Source organism: Pseudophryne corroboree, chromosome 4, assembly GCF_028390025.1.
Source record: "Pseudophryne corroboree isolate aPseCor3 chromosome 4, aPseCor3.hap2, whole genome shotgun sequence".
Taxonomy (NCBI): Eukaryota; Metazoa; Chordata; class Amphibia; order Anura; family Myobatrachidae; genus Pseudophryne; species Pseudophryne corroboree.
This window is the reverse complement of record NC_086447.1, coordinates 697173049-697195460: the sequence shown is the minus strand read 5'-3', so window position 1 is coordinate 697195460 and position 22412 is coordinate 697173049. Positions and strand designations below refer to the sequence as shown.

General features: G+C 44.9%; 1 protein-coding gene across 3 annotated transcripts in view; it reads right to left on the bottom strand.

The window, feature by feature from the left end:
• Positions 1 to 22412, bottom strand: part of UTRN (utrophin) — a 1167552-nt gene that overhangs the window by 783213 nt on the left and 361927 nt on the right. For all 3 annotated transcript variants that reach the window (XM_063917938.1, XM_063917937.1, XM_063917939.1), the window contains 5 exons: positions 22159 to 22320; positions 17227 to 17355; positions 7688 to 7861; positions 6313 to 6468; positions 4630 to 4800 (listed from right to left, as the gene is read on the bottom strand). In XM_063917938.1, coding sequence (XP_063774008.1) covers positions 4630 to 4800; positions 6313 to 6468; positions 7688 to 7861; positions 17227 to 17355; positions 22159 to 22320 — 792 coding nt within the window. The remainder of the gene's footprint in view (positions 1 to 4629; positions 4801 to 6312; positions 6469 to 7687; positions 7862 to 17226; positions 17356 to 22158; positions 22321 to 22412) is intronic.

Here is a 22412-nt window from a genome sequence, read left to right as displayed (position 1 = left end):
TTAGTGTACAGCGCTGTCTCATTCTTTGTTGCTATAGTTTTTTCTTTGGAGGGTTTTTTGGATCAACCCTCAGAGGTCAGCTGCTTTCACTGGGTTTTGTGACGAGCGCCAGGTGCAAATATATTTGTTCGTATTCAACACGGCTCGCTGTGCGGTGTGAACGGAAGCCGGGTCAATGCGACCCATTTCCCGTTCACTTTTTGTGTACGGGCGGCGCTTGGAGATCATGTGATCTCCGAGCGCTGCCCCGTCAATGCCGACGTCACCAACCCGGCTCCCGCGTGCGACCCGCCTCAGGCGGTGTGAAAGGGGTATAGTCCAGCAGCTGGGTTTATCTCAAAGCAGTGACCCAGAGAACTTTTTACAACGTTTCTCTGAACAAGCGCAGAGAAAGAAGCTGCAAGAGCAACAAATGTTCTGACTGCCTCTTATAATAAAGACTGTAGTATACTGTGTTACCAATGTAGCAAACTTTGTATTGATTTTGTAATGTTTATTACTAGCTACTGCCTGGCTTTGTATTTGGAAGAGTGCCCTTGCTTCCTTGCAGTGTAAATGTATGTTGTAAGTATTTCAGGGGCAAGAACCTACCCGTACCATTGGAGCAGACTTGACAACTCCAGAATAGCAGATGGCCCAGGTTCCTTGCCACGCTGTCCAGGACACATTTACATCCTGGATCATTCAAAACCATTCCCTGCACTGGACATAGGGATAAAAAGAAGTTGCACCAGAGACTTTGTGTGCTGTGTCAGCGGGGTTGGAGCATGCCTAGGACCCCTGCTATCGTGCTAGGCAGCCCTACCTTTGAGCCTGTCGGCAGCAGACTTCACACAGTTTTGAATGGATCAGTGAATATACAGTCTAAGCATATGTTCCACTGGGAACCATCCATAGGCCAGTGGACCTAGTGTACTGCATATACTGGACTGACTAGTAAGATGGACCATATTACGTTGGTAAAGGGCACCGTCAAGTGGCTAGAATCAGTAATTCACAGTCCACAGTGGCCAGGATCCAGAAAAGACTATACACGAGTAGCAAAGAGTCCAGAGGCATCACTCTCCGCAGGACCCCATTCAGCGGCCTCCCTTACAGCAGTACTATCTGTTATGAAACACCACTGCATATGAATGAGACCCCTAGGGCCTCTTACTGAGATCTTCTGCCACTAACAACAACCCTTTGCTCCCATAGAGTTTTATACTCTCACCGGTACTTAAGTTCTCACCTGGACTTAAGCTCAGGCAGTAGGGGCTTATTCAATACAAGGGTGATCGCAAGATACTGGCTAGAGTAACTACAAATACACTGGAAAAGCAGGGGTAGTTTGCAGAACCAGAACCAGCATGAATAGGGTTACTTGCAGGTCAGAGCATCAGGATTGCACACAGGTTAAAAGTAGACAATTACCCACAACTACAAGATTTATAATAATGGCAGCAACTCAGAATCCACACATTATGTAACTAGAATAGCTTTCAGCAATAATAGCAGCCAAAAGTCCAGCATACACTTGAATAGCAGAGGTACTTATAGTTCAAGATGGTAATCAGCAGAATGGTAATCACTGAGAAAGAATGGACACATATGGCTTTGCAGTTGAGAATCAGCAGTTGATTATCACGGTGTAGAAATAGTAGTACTTGCAGTTAGTAGATACTAGAATAAAGTTGAACGAGAACATAGTATCTAGAAACAGAAACGACAGGCACATGCAGAGCAGGAGACCAGGACAACGATACACATGGAACAAACCAGGCAGCAGCACTGGGATAAAAATTATCACCGGCATTGCACGTGCAGCACTGCCTGGGTAATAACAAAGATAAGGACCAATCAGCAGTTGTGGAGAAGACTAGCATCTCTAATGAGGTACATCAGCTGCGCAAAGGCACGTACAGCCAAGCTCTGCCTGTCAAGTTAATCTAGACCCAGAGTGCCCTGCAGCCACCCGGCGTCATGGTTGCTCAGCAACTGGCGGGTCCAGCAGCCCATGCGGCAGAGAGATGCGGTGTCCCAGCTGGAAACTGCTGAAGTGATGAACCACGCTGGCAACTCTTAACACAGACCAAGGCAGGTAATTGTAACACTGTAACTGATCACAAGTTCTGAATAGACGGTATCACAGATAGGGGGTGGAAGTCTCTCAGAAAGTAATTAATACTACTGTCATTTCATGTAGGATCTACAGTATAAACCCCAGCCTTTCTCAAGACTATGACTCGCTGAGAGAATAACGCACACATAAACCTGGTATCCTCACAACAGGCAATATCGGGCAACTGTACAGAAATTACATTTTCTCAATCAATTAAAAAATAAATTCTGGTGCTATAAAGGGAGGGACTATCAAGAAAAGGAAACCAGAAATACCGCTGCTAACCAGTAAAGACCTACTTTTCTAATTAAACATAAAGTTCAGTAGTCTCAGTTGCACACATTGGTAAATAAGGCCCTCATTCCGAGTTGTTCGCTCGCTAGCTGCTTTTAGCAGCATTGCACACGCTAGGCCGCCGCCCTCTGGGAGTGTATCTTAGCATAGCAGAATAGCGAACGAAAAATTAGCAAAACTGCTACTAAATAATTCTTAGCAGTTTCTGAGTAGCTCCGGACCTACTCACAGATTGCGAACACCTCAGTCCATTTAGTTCCTGGTTTGACGTCACAAACACACCCTGCGTTCAGCCAGCCACTCCCCCGTTTCTACACACACTCCCGTGTTTTTCCCTGACACGCCTGCGTTTTTTGCAAACGCCGGGAAAACGCTGAGTTGCCGCCCAGAAACGCCCCTTTCCTGTCAATCATTTACCGAACAGCAGTGCGACTGAAAAGCGCCGCAGAAGCCACAGCAAAACTGCTAAGTTTTGTGTTAAATAACTAAGCGCATGCGCCCTGCGTGCCTTGCACATGTGCAATTTGCAACAAATCGCAGCATAGTGAAAATCGGCAACGAGCGAACAACTCGGAATGACCCCCTATATTCTTATATTATTATATTATATTCTTACTCATCCACCAGGTCAAGGTACTTCTGCTAATAAAGTGGACCTAACTCTAAACAATGAGTCCCCATACTGGGACACATATTTATGTGCTTTTAAAATAAAAACAAACTTATCTAGAGGAACCACAAAACCTCCAAAATGTCAGTACATGACGAGTCGCCCATAGATAGCCTTGCCATACCGTCCCCATAAACCGGGACACTCATGAATTATACAGATTCTAGGACTGAATAAAACCAGGTGAAATGCAGGCTAAAAGTCAGCCATTCACAGAACCTGTGTACTTCATGCGTGTACAGTAAGCCTACACATAGAGATAGTAACACCTTTGCTTTCTGATGACCCAAAGTACACAAACTTTATTTCATGTACACAATTATGACAAATAGGATGTGTGTATATGAAACATAAATGCATTTTGTGTTTAGACTTGGGTCCCATCCCTAAGATATCTCATTAACCATTAGTATACCAAGGGGGTCTTCTGAGGACCCCAGAATCTTATTTTTTGTGACCCTGCCGTATCTATAACAACTATTTTACACCTGTGTCCTGCATCGTATTAAGATAAATACTGTGTAATTAGGCTTATAAAATATTATTTAAAAAAAACAACACGTAAATTATAAAAAACACAATACTACATTACAAATGCAGAACTTTTATATGTGAGAAACACAGGAAAACAACCACTACTGTGACATGTATTGTTACCGTAGTAAAACTATATAACCTTTTTACAAGAATATACAGTGTCCAATCGGATGTAAAAATGTACACACTGCAATGAAGAAGAATATATGGCTTTTATTGGCAAACTACTCTTGAAATAAATAAACAAAATATTTTATGCTAACTGTCGTACCCTTACTAGAACGTATCCCTTCAGAAACCCAAAAAACATAATTTTAGTAATTTACCGCATCAAACAGTTGAGAATTTAGACAAAAAAACGTGAGGTCCTTTGAAGACCACAGCTTGGTAAAGTACGTTGACGAGGTAGGCTTGGTATATTAAGGGTTAAAGTAAAGCAAATGTTCCAAAATACAGAAAAATCCAAAATACTTCTGGCCCCAAGTATTTCAGATATGGGAGACTCAACCTGTAGATGGACCAGCGCTCCCGGAAAGCTACTGATCCCATACGCACTTCCTCAAACAACAATACAGAAACTGAACTTGTTCAACTAATTTATACGTTCACATCAGGTGCTAGAAAGGGAAGGGTTTTCTAGAAACAAACAAGCCAGAAAAAAGCGAAAACATCAGTAATGCTCATTAAGAAGGACAGGGTCATTATATGGCATGCCTCTGGTCTGCTGTTAAATGCGATTAAAAGTGTGTGGCCGAATGGTACAGCCATCCTGTCACTTTACTCAGGCCAAGCAGAATCACTACATAGGTTTGTCATACTATCCCTTTAAACTGGGACGCTCATGGATTACACAGGTCTGTGGCTGATTAAAACCTGGTGAAATGCAGACTTGAATACAGCCAGCGCCAGAACCTGTGTAATTCATTAGTGTCCTGATTTAAAGGGATAGTATGGTAAGCCTATGACTACAGTGTGTGTGTGGGCAACTTCCTTCACCTTACCAGATAAATAAATGCACAGTACTTACTTTAGCCCAGGCAACTTCTGCATCCAGATCTGCCCGCAGATTGTCAGCTGTGGATTTCAGAATTAGCTCAGACTCGGTAGCACTAAGCCATTCAGACAGGGAGGCTGATTCTTTCTTTAGCTTCACAGCTAAAATAGTAGCGCGTTCCAGGTCTTGCTTCCCCTCTGTTACCTACAGAAGTAAAAAGGAAAACATTAATATAGCAGCATACCACAGGCTAAGTTCATAGTGTTCTACAAATGGCAGAACAGAGACTAATCACTACAAGTCACTCATTAAGGAGCTGCTTATTTTTAGCATTCTTTATATTTTCTGCTTCATCAGACAAAATCCATTTACCCCACATCAGCTGAGAAAGAAACAATAAAACGTCGGCCTCGTGAATTTTAAAACAAAACTTCTGCAGGTGTTTTCAGGAGACTGACTGTGTGTGTGTCAATCAGTCATTCACTTGAAACTCAAGCCTTTTGCAATTGTCATTAGCAGACCTGTGCACGCTGAGAATCCACAGGTGATACAGACATTCATTCATTCATCTGAAATGTAGTCTCCACGGGAATGCTTCAATACCCAAGGTGGAAACTGCACTACATGGTCATTTACAGAATGATCATTAAATCAGGAGTGTTGGAGACATATCATGAGGCACCTAGCCTGACAAATAGTGTAGAATGTAGACTGTACGAGAAATATGACATCAAAGAGAATAGAGGTGGCTAGATGGGCAAAGGTTTAAAAGGTCGTTCATCGTTTGATGAAATGTGAGAGGGGCATAACATCAGCTTGCCGAATGTAGAACTCGAGATTGTACAAGACCATTATTAGATTATTTTATCAGTCTGTTCTATCAGTCTGTTTAGATTTGAACTCCCAATTATAATTGTATGAGCCTTGAAGGAAATAATACAATAAACAAAACTAAAACAAAAAAAAACAAAAAACAAGATGACACATGGAAATGTTAGCTATGTATATTTATGTATGAAATACAAATGTAAAGAAAGGGAAAAAATATATATATATTTATTTAATAAATAATCACAGCTAACTTGGCAGCAGTATCCAAAAATGGCCCCTTTCACTAGGACACAAACAGACTGAGGTTTCCCAGGTATGCGCACATAAAGTGGGAGGAGTCTGGACTTCAAACAGTTGTTTTCAAAAGCCGGGTAAACACTAGACGATATGGTGGACGATGTGCCCGGTTCCGACACATCGTTCACGATATCGTCTAGTGTGTACCCACAACATCATCAATAATGCAACAATGCTTGCTATATCGCCCGTTGACTGTACATGCAGCTCAATCTGGCGATGTCACAAGAGATGCCATGTTGCAAAATGCAGCATGGCCCCCGCTCCCATATTCCCCCCACCGACCCGCACCATCGTTCGTTGCTACCGGCATCGGCAAGTGTGTATGCACTTGACGATGCCATTGCAGGGTTCCGTCACCGCCAATATCGCTGGGTACACACATTGTCTAGTCTGTATCCAGCTTTAAAGTGCACAATCTCCACCAACACCTCTATACCATATTGTCGCCCCAGTATCTCACAACAGATGTAAGAAAATATGAATGCTATTTCTTTTATTGGTACCTTTATTAATATATTAGAGTTAGGCCCCTTTGTCTTTATCATCCCCACACACAGATGGCTTAGATAGGAGTAATTGGTTTACCTGGGCACCAAGATCATTGTACAGAAGTTTTAAGGCTGTTAGTTGCTCATCCATTAGCTTTGGATTATCGGTCTGTTGTTTCTGTACGATTTGCCTTCCAGTCTTTATAACAGTCTCAACCTCCAACTTCACTTCACTCAGAGTTTTGTACAGTTTCTGAAAGAGAAGTACGCTATACAATGGTATAACCATTTTAAAAACAAGTGTTTTGTCATACTGTCACGTAGTACAAACTGGTGATTCATGCATGCGCAATGGGTGCATTTTACAGTAAGATTATTTAACAGGTAAGATTAAAATAAATAATGATGTTTAACAGGGGCAATTAAAACATGCTATAGGAGTATCTGTGTGTGGAATACAATTTGGAAAAAGTTTTATGCCAGTATGGATTAGGGGCCTTGATGCAAATAACAACAAACTCATAATGGGATAGAGAAATGCAAAAATGGGTACATTTACAACTGTGTAAGAGCTCTGTGCATTTGCGCCTGAGCAAAGAGATCCATCTAACTCAGAATCAGCCCCAAATGCCTCTTCAGTCAGAAGTGTAGATGTAACAGGAATGTTCCTGACCTGTATGCAGGGCCATCGTAACGTATAGGCACACAGTGCAGCTGCCCAGGGCCCCACATTTCTAGGGGCCTCAGAGCAGGGGAGGATGGTGTTCACAGAGCGGTGAGACAGCATCTTTCTGCCTCCCAGTCTGCAACCAGACAGTAAATGGCTACAAGCATGCTGATTGGTGGATGCTTGGACCTTTCCACCAATCAGAATGCTGACAGCCATTCACTGTATGGAAGCGTGTGGAATGACAGTGTGGGACCGCAGGAGGGGCATTGTGTGATTTTTTTTTTTAATCGATTCCCGTGAATGAGTGTGTAGAGGCCCCAGTGCACTGCTTTGCCCAAGGCCTCCAATGCTGTTAAAATGGCTCTGCCCATAAGCAAGTAAGGGCGATGCAGAATCATATGAATTTCAATCGCATCTATATTTACCACTGAATGGGTGTAACTGGTTGTAATGGGGTGTTCTCGAGTAGGCAAAGGTCAGTGCAAATACACTTGTTTTCAGACATATCTTGTGCATCTATGATGGGCTACAGCAATTGCGCACTGACAATAATGACTAGTAGCAAACTGAGTGCACAAAGAGAGGGGTCAGACAGAAAGCAAGGTCATGGTGCGTACAACTCCCTATATGAGGGACTATACACATTTATTGCAGCATTTGCTATACAGCAGCACAATGTGTCCAAACTCAGCATCAGGCCCAACGTATGCAATGCTTACCAAAATGTATAAGACATGTAACACGTTAGCACAACCACCAATACTGATATTGGACAATGCTCAGATCCACAGGGTAACCATACCATGCATCCATCCATGTGCTTCTGTATGACATCTGGGTCAATATCCTTAACGTCAAGAACACCAAGCTCGGCTTTCACCCCATCTAAGACACGTTTACAGTCCAGCATCCTTTGTTCAAAATTAGCAGGCTTCTGGAAGAGCTGGAACTTCGTGGACACCTCTCGCAGCTTCCTCTGTAGAAGTAAAATAGTGATAGATATTTCTCCACATGCTCTTAGGATCATCGTTTTGCAAACAGAATTAAGGTGATAAAGAGATACATAACAGAAAACCACATGACTATATCTGCATCTCTAATGAGGCAACCTGGGGCAGCAAGGTTTGGAAGGCAACAAATTTAAGTAACGCATAATAAATAAATAAATAAATACATCTGGATGTAGAATTCAAATAGATCTAAAAATGCTTATATATTGCATCTTTCAAGATGTACACAACTCATATACAAATGCTTGTGGCAGTTGAACAAGGGATAAGGGTGTGGCATACGGCTGGCCGAAGGTCAGGAGGCCGGTGGTCAGCATACCAACGCCGGGATCCCAACAGCATACCGATGCCGGGATACCGCTGGGGGAGGGGGTGCAGTTAGCCCCTTGCGGGCTCGCTGCATTCACCACGCTGCAGTCGCCACTGGTTCTACTCCCACTCTATGGGTGTCGTGGACACCCACAAGTGAAAATAGTGCCTGATGGTCGGCATGCCGACCATCGGGATAGTGATGGGGTGGGATGCTGGGGTAGGTCATGTGACCATTGGTCTTCTGACCGCCGGTCACATGAATACCACCCCACACATAAGGGTATATGGGGTGTACAGTGTAAATACTGTTATGTTTGTATAAATATATACTTTGAGTCCTATTGGGAGAAAAATGGTATATGTATATAATTATTATTATTTATACACACTATGGGTGGTATCCAATTAGCCGAGGTGATTTTCTGTGGCTAATGGATTCACAGGGGGCTATCCAATTATCCCTAATACCCGGCATTTATCAGGGATTATGCTTAATCACCGATAACCAACCCTCAGTGCCACGATAACACATGGGTTCGGGATCCCATGTGTTTTTGAGACAAAAAAAAAAATAAGAATTTACTTACCGATAATTCTATTTCTCGTAGTCCGTAGTGGATGCTGGGAACTCCGTAAGGACCATGGGGAATAGCGGCTCCGCAGGAGACAGGGCACATCTAAAGAAAGCTTTAGGATCACCTGGTGTGCACTGGCTCCTCCCCCTATGACCCTCCTCCAAGCCTCAGTTAGGATACTGTGCCCGGACGAGCGTACACAATAAGGAAGGATTTTGAACCCCGGGTAAGACTCATACCAGCCACACTGTACAACTTGTGATCTGAACCCAGTTAACAGCATGATAATAGAGAAGCCTCTCGAAAAGATGGCTCACTACAACAATAACCCGAATTTTTTGGTAACAATAATTATGTACCAGTATTGCAGACAATCCGCACTTGGGATGGGCGCCCAGCATCCACTACGGACTACGAGAAATAGAATTATCGGTAAGTAAATTCTTATTTTCTCAGACGTCCTAGTGGATGCTGGGAACTCCGTAAGGACCATGGGGATTATACCAAAGCTCCCAAACGGGCGGGAGAGTGCGGATGACTCTGCAGCCCCCAATGAGAGAACTCCCGGTCCTCCTCAGCCAGGGTATCAAATTTGTAGAATTTTACAAACGTATTTGCTCCTGACCAAGTAACTGCTCGGCAAAGTTGTAAAGCCGAGACCCCTCGGGCAGCTGCCCAAGATGAGCCCACCTTCCTTGTGGAGTGGGCATTTACAGATTTTTGGCTGTGGCAGGCCTGCCACAGAATGTGCAAGCTGAATTGTACTACAAATCCAACGAGCAATAGTCTGCTTAGAAGCAGGAGCACCCAGCTAGTTGGGTGCATAGAGGATAAACAGCGAGTCAGATTTCCTGACTCCAGCCGTCCTGGAAACATATATTTTCCGGGTCCTGACAACGTCTAGCAACTTGGAGTCCTCCAAGTCCCTAGTAGCCGCAGGCACCACAATAGGTTTGGTTCAGGTGAACGCTGAAACCACCTTAGGGAGAAACTGAGGACGAGTCCTCAATTCCGCCCTGTCCGAATGGAAAATCAGATAAGGGCTTTTACAGGATAAAGCCACCAATTCTGACACGCGCCTGGCCCAGGCCAGAGCCAACAGCATGACCACTTTTTCTGTGAGATATTTTAACTCCACAGATTTAAGTGTGTCAAACCAATGTGACTTTTGGAACCCAAAAACCACCTGGAGATCCCAAAAGTGCCACTAAAGGCACAAAAGGAGGCTGTATATGCAGTACCCCTTTATCAAATGTCTGAACTTCAGGGACTGAAGCTAGTTCTTTTTTGGAAGAAAATTGACAGAGCCGAAATTTGAACCTTAATGGACCCCAATTTCAGGCCCATAGATACTCCTGTTTGCAGGAAATGTAGGAATCGACCCAGTTGAATTTCCTCCGTCGAGCCTTACTGGCCTCGCACCACGCAACATATTTTCGCCAAATGCGGTGATAATGTTTTGCGGTTACATCCTTCCTGGCTTTGATCAGGATAGGGATGACTTCATCCGGAATGCCTTTTTCCTTCAGGATCCGGCGTTCAACCGCCATGCCGTCAACGCAGCCGCGGTAAGTCTTGGAACAGACAAGGTCCTTGCTGGAGCAGGTCCCTTCTTAGAGGTAGAGGCTACGGATCCTCCGTGAGCATCTCTTGAAGTTCCGGTTACCAATTCCTTCTTGGCCAATCCGGAGCCACTAATATAGTGCTTACTCCTCTCCATCTTATCAATCTCAGTACCTTGGGTATGAGAGGCAGAGGAGGGAACCCATACACTGATTGGTACACCCACGGTGTTACCAGAGCATCTACAGCTATTGCCTGAGGGTCCCTTGACGTGGCGCAATACCTGTCGAGTTTTTCCCAACGGTTTATAATCATGTGGAAGACTTCTGGGTGAAGTCCTTACTCTCCCGGGTGGAGGTCGTGCTGAGGAAAACTGCTTCCCAGTTGTCCACTCCCGGAATGAAAACTGCTGACAGTGCTATCACATGGTTTTTCGCCCCGCGAAGAATCCTTGCAGCTTCTGCCATTGCCCTCCTGCTTCTTGTGGCACCCTGTCTGTTTACGTGGGTGACTGCCGTAATGTTGTCCGACTGGATCAACACCGGCTGACCTTGAAGCAGAGGTCTTGCTAAGCTTAGAGCATTGTAAATGGCCCTTAGCTTCAGGACATTTATGTGAAGTGATGTCTCCAGGCTTGACCATAAGCCCTGGATATTCCTTCCCTGTGTGACTGCTCCCCAGCCTCGCAGGCTGGCATCCGTGGCCACCAGGACCCAGTCCCGCATGCCGAATCTGCGGCCCTCTAGAAGATGAGCACTCTGCAACCACCACAGGAGGGATACCCTTGTCCCTGGTGACAGGGTTATCCGCTGAAGCATCTGAAGATGCGACCCGGACCATTTGTCCAGTAGGTTCCACTGGAAAGTCTTGCGTGGAATCTGCCGAATGGGATTGCTTCGTAGGAAGCCACCATTTTTACCCAGAACCCTTGTGCATTGATGCACTGAGACTTGGTTCGGTTTTAGGAGGTTCCTGACTAGCTCGGATAACTCCCTGGCTTTCTCCTCCGGGAGAAACACCTTCTTTCTGGACTGTGTCCAGGATTATCCCTAGGAACAGAAGACAAGTCGTCGGAACCAGCTGCGATTTTGGAATATTGAGAATCCAATCGTGCTGCCGCAACACTACCTGAGGTAGTGCTACACCGATCTCCAACTGTTCCCTGGATCTCACCCTTATCAGGGAATCGTCCAAGTAAAGGATAACTAAAATTCCCTTCCTTCGAAGGAATATCATCATTACGGTCATTACTTCAGTAAAGACCCGGGGTGCCGTGGACCATCCCTACGGCAGCGTCTGAACTGATAGAGACAGTTCTGTACCATAACCTGAGATACCCTTGGTGAGAAGGGTAAATTTTGACATGAAGGTAAGCATCCTTGATGTCCCGAGACATCATGTAGTCCCCTTCTTCCAGGTTTGCAATCACTGCTCTGAGTGACTCAATTTTGAATTTGAACCTCTGTATGTAAGTGTTCAAAGATTTTAGATTTTAGATTTTAAAATCGGTCTCACCGAGCCGTCTGGCTTCGGTACCACAATAGTGTGGAATAATACCCCGTTCCCTGTTGCAGGAGGGGTACCTTAATTATCACCTGCTGGGAATACAGCTTGTGAATGGCTTCCAAAACTGCCTCCCTGTCAGCGGGAGACGTCGGTAAAACAGACTTTTGGAAACGGCGAGGGGAATACGTCTCGAATTCCAATTTGTACCCCTGAAATATTACCTGAAGGATCCAGGGGTCTACTTGCGAGTGAGCCCACTGCGCACTGAAATTCATTGAGAACGGGCCCCCACCGTGCCTGAACTTGTAAAGCCCTAGCGTCATACTGAGAGCTTGGCAGAGGCGGAAAAGGGTTTCTGTTCCTGGGAACTGGCTGATCTCTGCAGCCATTTTCCTCTCCCTCTGTCACGAGCAGAAAAGAGGAACCCTTTTGTCCGCTTGCCAACCAGGACTGCGCCTGATAATACGGCGTCTTATTTTGAGAGGCGACCTGGGGTACATCCCCTTTTTTTTTTTTTTTTTTTTTAAGGCAATACTTCCAAATGCCGTTTGGAATCCGCATCACCTGACCACTTTACTGGTATAATTGGACAACGCACTTATACTTGATGCCAGTCGGCAAATATTCCGCTGTGCATCATGCATATATAGAAATGCATCTTTTAATTGCTCTATAGGCAATAATATACTGTCCTTATCTAGGATATCAAATTTCCAGTCAGGGAATCCGACCACGCCAACCCAGCACTGCACATCCAGGCTGAGGCGATTGCTGGTCGCAGTATAACACCAGTATGTGTGTAAATACATTTTAGGATACCCTCCTGCTTTCTATCAGCAGGATCCCTAAGGGCGGCCATCTCCAGAGAGGGTAGAGTCCTTGTTCTTACAAGCGTGTGAGCGCCTTATCCCCCCTAGGGGGTGTTTCCCAACGCACCCTAACCTCTGGCGGGAAAAGGTATACTGCCAATAACTTTTTAGAAATTATCAATTGTTATCGGGGGGAAACCCACGCATCATCACACACCTCATTTTATTTCTCAGATTCAGGAAAACTACAGGAAGTTTTTCCTCACCAAACATAATACCCCTTTTTTTTGGTGGTATTTATATTATCAGAAGAGTGTAAAACTTTTTCCATTGCCTCAATCATGCAATGTGTGGCCCTATTGGAAATCACGGTTGTCTCTTCACCGTCGACACAGGAGTCAGTATCCGTGTCGGCGTCTGTATCTGAGGTAACGGGCGCTTTAGAGCCCCTGTATGAGACGTCTGGACATGCACAAGCTGAGTAGCCGGCTGTCTCATGTCAACCACTGTCTTTTATACAAAGCTGACACTGTCACGCAATTTCAACAGTACATCCACTCAGGTGTCGACCCCCCAGGGGGTGACAACACTATTACAGACACTCTACTCCGTCTCCTCATCATTTTTCTCCTCATACATGTCGACACAAACGTACCGACACACAGCACACACACAGGGAATGCTCTGATAGAGGACAGGACCCCACTAGCCCTTTGGGGAGACAGAGGGAGAGTTTGCCAGCACACACCAGAGCGCTATATATATACAGGGATAACCTTATATAAGTGTTTTTCCCTTTATAGCTGCTGTATTGTTTATACTGCGCCTAATTTGTGCCCCCCTCTCTTTTTTAACCCCTTTCTGTAGTGTAGTGACTGCAGGGGAGAGCCAGGGAGCTTCCCTCCAACTGAGCTGTGAGGGAAAATGGCGCCAGTGTGCTGAGGAGATAGGCTCCGCCCCTTTCTCGGCGTCCTTATCATCCGTTTTCTTGTATGTTTTGGCAGGGGTTAAATGCATCCATATAGCCCAGGAGTTATATGTGATGCATTTATTTTAGCCATAAAAGGTTTTCTATCGATTTATTGCGTCTCAGGGCGCTGCCCCCCCAGCGCCCTGCACCCTCAGTGACCGGAGTGTGAAGTGTGCTGAGAGCAATGGCGCACAGCTGCGGTGCTGTGCGCCTACCTTTATCTGAAGACAGGAAAGTCTTCTGCCGCCGATTTTTCCGGACCTCTTCGCTCTTCTGGCTCTGTAAGGGGGCCGGCGGCGCGGCTCCGGTGACCCATCCAGGCTGAACCTGTGATCGTCCCTCTGGAGCTAATGTCCAGTAGCCTAAGAAGCCCAATCCACTCTGCACGCAGGTGAGTTCGCTTCTTCTCCCCTTAGTCCCTCGATGCAGTGAGCCTGTTGCCAGCAGGTCTCACTGAAAATAATAAACCTAAACTAAAACTTTCACAAAGAGCTCAGGAGAGCCCCTAGTGTGCACCCTTCTCGTCGGGCACAGAAAATCTAACTGAGGCTTGGAGGAGGGTCATAGGGGGAGGAGCCAGTGCACACCAGGTGATCCTAAAGCTTTCTTTAGATGTGCCCTGTCTCCTGCGGAGCCGCTATTCCCCATGGTCCTTACGGAGTTCCCAGCATCCACTAGGACGTCAGAGAAAAATCGCAATATTAGCCTCTTTTTGTTTTTGGCTGAAAAACGGACGTAAATAGGATACCCCCCCCCCCATGTATACACATAATGTACTTTGTATAAAGTAGTCACAATCTGTGATATTAGAAAAAAATAATATAAATATGCAGTTTGTATCTGCAATAAACTACCTGACATTTATGGCTGTGGGCTTTAAAGATAAGATTACGAAGTCTCTGACCTTAAGGGTAAGTCTACTGTGCCTTGAAATACCAAATGAAAACAAAATCACAGCAGTGTTGGAAATAGAAAAACATTCTTTTTATTAGCATGTAGACCCATATACACCACAATGCAAGCTAAATAAGCTCTGCTGCAAGTGTAAATGCAGACAAAATATCACCCTTTACATAAAAATAATGAAAAATCATAATAAAAAATGAACCTGTAACTTTAAACACAAGCTACAACCCTAATGCTTTCAAAAGTCCTGGGTCACAGTCCAAGCACAATCCTAGTGAATGTAGGTAGGGAAGAGCCAAGCAGGTGCACATGTTGGTGTGAATGAGTTATAGATACATGTTTTCCGTCCAGGAGAAATGTACACATGTATGTGCCATACCCCACAGTCATGAGGTATCATTTTCACTTGTTTGGGGGCCACACTGCTGCAGGAGACTAGACCTCCAAAATTCCCAAACATACAATCCGAGGAGCAAAAAAGGGACATCTGGAGAGAGTTGGCAGATGAGTAGCAATAGACTGTAATGGCAGTTAGAGGCCAGATGAGCATTAGGACAGCTAGGAGGGGGGCGCCATCTTGTATAGAGCTGAGGTAGATGGAAACACAGCTCCAGAGACATAGTGACCTCTTAGGAACAGCAGCAGAGAATAAACAGCGGTTTCAGGTTGAAGAATAAAACATGCAAAATTGTATATACCAAGTATATATAATCAGGCGCTATAATGAGTGCTTTTCCAGCTGCTGTATGTTGGGAGGTAGTCAGTCTCCCATAAGGATACAAAACAAAAAAGAAAAGTAACAGCGCTAAAAGTAAAATAAATACTTCACAATTTAATACATATGAATAAAATATACAATTATTAAAAACAAGCTAATTAATCAATTGGATATAGGGTGCAAGCTGCAATTGAGTGATGACCTTAACCCTTTTTAGGCAACTGGACAGTTCATAGTATTTAGGGGTAATTCTGAGTTGATCGCAGCAGGAACTTTGTTAGCAGTTGGGCAAAACCATGTGCACTGCAGGGGAGGCAGATATAACATGTGCAGAGAGAGTTAGATTTGGGTGTGGTGTGCACAATCTGCAATCTAAATTGCAGTGTAAAAATAAAGCATCCAGTATTTACCCTGCACAGAAACAATATAACCCACCCAAATCTAACTCTCTCTGCACATGTTATATCTGCCCCCCCTGCAGTGCACATGGTTTTGCCCAACTGCTAACAAAGTTCCTGCTGCGATCAACTCAGAATTACCCCCTTAGACAATTGGGGTGTGACCATCTATATGATGTTATTACCGGCTGTGTGTTCCAAAGTTTCTTTGGGATTCCGTAGCTATGGTCCTTACAAGCACTGGGGCTCCATGCAAAAAAGGTCAGTATCCCTGGTCCACAGATGAGCAAGTTCAGCCTTGTACTTTGTCACATAAAGTGCAATGAGTTTCCAAATGTTTAGTATGCCAAACTGGTACCAGATGGAAGGTAGGGAAAAAGTGGTCTCTTGTAATAGCAGCGAATGTCACCCGTTCCTGATGCGTTTCGCTGCTCCAGGCAGCTTTGTCACTCAGACAGTGCTACAGCTGGGCTCATTACTGTGCAAGACTTTAAAGCATTATTCTCTCTCTTATGGAAGCCAAAGTTTACTGTGCACCAATCAGCCGCAATAAATACTCTAATGCTTTATATGGTAGAAACGAAATCTTGCATACCTGCTACTATTCTTGTGTAAGTAATTTCATGTATACAGTGTAAGATATAACTCTGGTTATTTATATTGTTACTAGATTAGGCCTTATAACAGACCGTGGTATACACCGTGTTATTCCTTTGCATCATATCTGTGTCCCTGTATCTGTTGACCTGGGGAAAACCTTGCCTTTCTGCCAAGGCGGTGTACAGCAGTCAAATATTTTCAGAAAAGAACCAAACAGTACAACATGGCTCCTCCACCATGGGCAATATTCAACTGATTATCACACCTGATCTCCCGTCTAAAGTGACGGGAGATCACAGGGTCGATATTCAATTGTGTCTCTTTTTTGTGCGGATCGCGCCTATAGAGGTCGGGTTTAACCACGTAAAACAGCTAAACCAGACCAAAGTGTGGGCGCCATAGTGAAAGTGCAGTTTGGGCACCCAAATGGGTCACTTTTCACGCATATCAGCTCTCCACCTCTGGGGGGTGCCAGCTGAAATGCAGACGCCGGCAGCCATCATGCCCGAAAAGAGCTACAATTGAATAGCTCTGTTTGGGCACCATCTAGTGGTTGCCAGCAGAAAAACATTCGTCAATAAAATCTTTGCGTTCTGATTCTGCTTGGACTTTGTGCTGAGTGCCATATGTGAATTCGCATTTTCCTAAGTTTATAATCTATGAATAGATACTGGGAACAACTAAAGCACAATCTTGCGTCAATTGCAGAATGAGGTGAAAAAAAGTTTGTTTGTTTTTTAACGTGCACATCTGTAGTCATAGCAACAACACACCCGTCCCAGCCTATTCATCAGCATGTCAGAATCTTCTCTCAAGACACAGCAGTGTGACAAGCTGATAACTTTCCTTACACTAATCGCAAAAAACACAAAACATAAAAATAGGAAAAAACTATATAAGCTGCATTTGAATACATGATATGGCTGTAATATTATTCAACATCTCTAAACAATGGCATAAAAGAACCTTAGTACCTGGAGTACATCTAGCTGGGATCCTCCACGTGAGGACTTGATGTCTGGAGTTGATAATATCACTGGTCGCAAATGTTTCTTCAGCTCCTCCAACGTTGTTTCATGGCTACTTATATCAGCTTGAATTTTCTGCAACAAAATAGTTTAAAGTCTTTAGGAATTATTTCAGGCAAAACAGAAAGCATCCCTCCCAATGCGCATGGGCACTGTGCGTGGCCGGATCAGATCACTACCTCAGCATACCAAATGTCAGTATGCACAGAAAAGCATGCTGGAAGGAAAAACGTATATGAAACTTCTCCTTTATACCATGAAGTACAGTGGCAATAACACCACATCTCACATTCAAAGCACCTTCTCCATCAACCTTACAGATGTGTCCTCAAACATCATTGCTACAGTCACTGCAGACAGCCTCTCATGGCGCGCTAGTACCATGAGACTCTGCTAGTGTCTGGTGTCTTTCTGACAAAATTGCGTTTTAGTCACTATGTGATACAAATAGGACACAACAGGACACTGTGCTGATTAATTTGATATACAGTATGACATCTGTATATGTGTGTGGAACTGTCTCTGAATCTGTATATGAAGTGCTGCTATGTAGCAGCCTCAGATTTTTTCCAGTACAGGTTCCGTTCTGTTTTGTATACAGACTCCGGTGGTCATTCCGAGTTGATCGCTAGCTGCATTTGTTCGCAGCGCAGCAATCAGGCTAAAAAAAGGCAGTTCTGCACATGCGTATGCGGCGCAATGCGCACGCGCGATGTACGGGTACAACGAACTATGTAGTTTTGCACAGGGTCTAGTGATGCATTTCAGTCGCACTGGTTGCTGCAGAGTGACTGACATGAAGTGGGCGTTTCTGGGTGGCAACTGACCGTTTTCATTCCCAATCGTAGTCCACATGTATCGTAAAGTATGAAAAAGTTCAAAAAAAGAAAAGAAATGTGAAAAACTCATGTCGACACAATGGTCGGGTCGACCTATTTCTACTGTCAATCTATTCACTGTCAACTTAATGGGTGTCGACCTAAGTGTTGTCGACCCAGAGTCCGGATACCGAGGGTTTTGTATTTTTTTATATGATTTGTTAATCCATTGTCTGGAATAATGATAATGACAATTACAAAGTGTACTTTACAACTGCCTCTAAGACACAATGGCCCTCATTCCGAGTTGTTCGCTCGCAAGCTGCTTTTAGCAGCTTTACACACGCTAAGCCGCCGCCTACTGGGAGTGAATCTTAGCTTCTTAAAATTGCGAACGAAAGATTCGCAATATAGCGAAAAGACATCTCTGTGCAGTTTCTGAGTAGCTCGAGACTTACTCGGCATCTGCGATCAGTTCAGTGCTTGTCGTTCCTGGTTTGACGTCATAAACACACCCAGCGTTCGCCCAGACACTCCCCCGTTTCTCCAGCCACTCCCGCGTTTTTCCCAGAAACAGTAGCGTTTTTTCGCACACACCCATAAAACGGCCAGTTTCCGCCCAGAAACACCCACTTCCTGTCAATCACATTACGATCACCAGAACGAAGAAAAAACCGTGAGTAAAATACCTAACTGCATAGCAAATTTACTTGGCGCAGTCGCAGTGTGGACATTGCGCATGCGCACTAAGCGGAAAATCGCTGCGATGCGAAAAAATTTACCGAGCGAACAACTCGGAATGACCCCCAATATACAATATAGGGCCTAATTCAGCATGGATCGTTAATATGAGAAATTGCAGTTGTCTGCAAGTAGAAATTCGCCGCCCTGCAAAAAGAAAAACCGCCCCAACAAATTTGCAAATGCATCACAGATCACTATCCACTCGCAGATGCATACACAAATCCTGGAATTTCAAACAGTCTTTGCCATCTGAGCAAATGTGAGTAGGTCTGAGGCTGCAACTAATCTGCGTCTGAGACAGGCTGGAAGTGGTCTGCGCTGACGTCAGAGACTCTACTCAAAACGCCTGGGCACGCCTGGGTTTATTCTGATACACCCAGAAAACGTCAGTTTCCGCCCAGAAACGTCGGCTTCCTGTCAGTCAAACAGCAGCTGTATTGCGTTTACGATCTGTACGCATTTTCTGTTGCTATTACCTCACGTGCATGTGTAGTCGTTGAATGATCGCTCCATTTGCGATTTCTCTAATTAGTGATCCATGCTGAATTAGGCCCATAGTACCATATGGCCCTGTCTGAAGTTATACAGTTTACCTGTAATTGCGTGGGTTCCCCCCAGGCAGTAGCTGTTCTTACCATGAGAAGCAGGATTTTTGCCTGGGGTGCCACTTTCCCCAGGGCGCCACCACCGCCGTGGCAAGAGCCGCTACTGATCCCCGCTCCCCGGCTGCAGCAGGCGCCAGGAGCTGGCTGGGCAGGGTGCCATCTGCGCCCCGGGCCAGTGCAATTTAAGGGTTCCAGGGCCGCTGTTGCATTGCATTCCCTGTGAAAAGCTGGGCCACATGCTTGAGTCTGCCCCCCAGGCTGAACGTTGCCAGCCAGCCCCTGCAGCCGGCTCCACTGACAGACACTAGAGGTCATAATTGTCAGTACAGTGCTGCTATGGGAGAGACGTCATGACATCTCTCCCATAGAGAGGAGCCGGCGGCCGGAGACGGAGGGCAGCGCAGCAGCGGTCCGGAAGCAGGAACGGGGCTATTTTTTTTTAATTGTGTGTGTGTCTGTAAGCGGCGCTACTGGGGCACAGCTACTGGGGGCAGAACTACATGGGGCACTACTATTGGGGGCACAACTACTGGGGCACAGCTACAGGGGGCACAACTACTTTTGGCAAAGGTACAGGGGGCACAGCTACTGGGGGCACAAGTACAGGGGGATAACTGTGGCCACGTCACTATTTTTGGGCGCGCACCAGCTCTATTTTACTGGGGGAGAGGTGCCACAGGAAACTTTCGCCCTGGGCGCCACAAGGTCTAGAACTGGCCCTACCCCCAGGTACTCTGGTTTCCTCCCACAATCCCAAAATATTCTGGTAGGTTAATTGGCTCACGACATAAATTAACCCTAGTTCGGTATGTACGCATGTGCATGTCATACTTGCCTACCTGACCCTCTCCATGAGGGAGAAAATGCTCTGTTCCTGGACTTTCCTGGTAATGTATGATTGCCATCACCTGTGGTGAAACACCTTTCTTATCAATCAACTAGCTCACCACAGGTGATGGCAATCATACATTACCAGGAAAGTCCAGGAACAGAGCATTTTCTCCCTCATGGAGAGGGTCAGGTAGGCAAGTTTGGTGCATGTACATGGGGCCACACAGTTCTTATCTGACAAATCCCTGCCTTACCCTTAAAGCAAACACTGTAATCAAGGTTTTTTTTTTTCCTTTTTTTAATCAGGAACAGAAAGGTCCTTAAATAGTCTCTATCTTGCACATGTACTTTCCCATTGTAGCTTAGGGCTGAGCTTTGTACTTGGTAAATCGATGCACTAGGAGTAGAGCTTTATGGCTTTTCTGTGGATAGCTGCTCATATGGACTGCAATAATTTTATAGGTGTTAGACCATGATGCTGAAGATCACGTATGTACACTGTCGTAAAATCCTGAAAAGCCCTGTTTCAGATCATGGTCATGCAATAATGGCTTGTACAATATTATCACAGAACTCCTTGGTTACTCCATTTACAATGACATTAACAGCATGACAAATTTATCAAATAAAAAAACTCCCTACATAAACAAATTAAATAGAGCATTACATAGGCTTAATATACTATCCCTGTAAAGCAGGATTCTCGTGAATTACACCAGTTATCTTGCTGCTAAAAACCAGGCTTGAAGTCAGCCAGCCACAGAACCTGTGTAATTAATACCTGTCCCAGTTTATAGGAATAGTATGGTAAGCCTAGCATTACAGAATTGTTTATCCCTTATTATAACTGGTCTTTAGTAGCAGAAATTTGCATTTCAAGTTTATTTGAATATCAAGTTAAAAATAATCACAAGAAATCCACTAGAGGGCAGCAGAGTGTTTCAGTTTGTATAAATCATTCCACACTATGGTGGTCATTCGGAGTTGTTCGCTCGTTGCCGATTTTCGCTATATTGCGATTAGTCGCTTACTGCGCATGCGCACGGTTCGCAGAGCGCATGCGTTTAGTTATTTTACTCAAAAGTTAGGTATTTTACTCACGGCATAACAAGGATTTTTCATCGTTCTGGTTATCGGAGTGTGATTTACAGGAAGTGGGTGTTTCTGGGCGGAAACTGGCTGTTTTATGGGAGTGTGCGAAAAAACGCTGGCGTTTCTGGGAAAAACGCGGGAGTGTCTGAAGAAACGGGGGAGTGTCTGGGCGAACGCTGGGTGTGTTTGTGACGTCAAACCAGGAACGAAACTGACTGTACTGATCGCAATGGCTGAGTAAGTCTGGAGCTACTCAGAAACTGCTAAGAATTTTCTATTCGCAAATCTGCTAATCTTTCGTTCGCAATTCTGCTATGCTAAGATTCACTCCCAGAGGGCGGCGGCTTAGCGTGTGCAATGCTGCTAAAAGCAGCTAGCGAGCGAACAACTCGGAATGAGGGCCTATTTTCAATCATGCAAATAGACTGGTGTTAAATCCATGTGGCTGACATTAACTAGCCCAGATATGTAAATCTGAGCACTTTTCCATCATAAATAATACATCATCACTATTTTAAAGCAAGTGAGACCTGACGGATCTGTGCGGAGTATGAAAGATGAAGTTTTTAGCAGAACTCTCAGTATGACTTGAAGGTAGAACAATGGTTGGAGTTAATACAAAAATGTGTTGTTTCAATGCCAGTATCAACACCACAGTGAAAGTGAAGTAGAGTGTCCCATTCCTTTACAGCTATTATAATACAGAGATGTAAAAAGCTGTTTAAGCTGCGGGGGGAATACAACAAGTCAGGCAGCTCTCAGACACATGAACGGCATTGCTGAGATACCTGAGCTTCCTGAGGCAATCGAAGGGCATCAACTCTGTCCGTCAGGTATGTAGTCAGCTGCTTATCCAGTTCTTCCAGGGACTCCTGCAGCACTTGCAGCGTGTGGTCACCCTCGCGCAGGGTCTGCAGGTGCTGCTCCAGAGAGATCTGACGCTTCACAGCCTGTAAAGAAACAACAGTCTTGGAACTACTGTTCAGCTTCATAGTTCTAGCACAAACTCTGCAAAGTCACCTTCCCTCTATCAGAGCTCCAC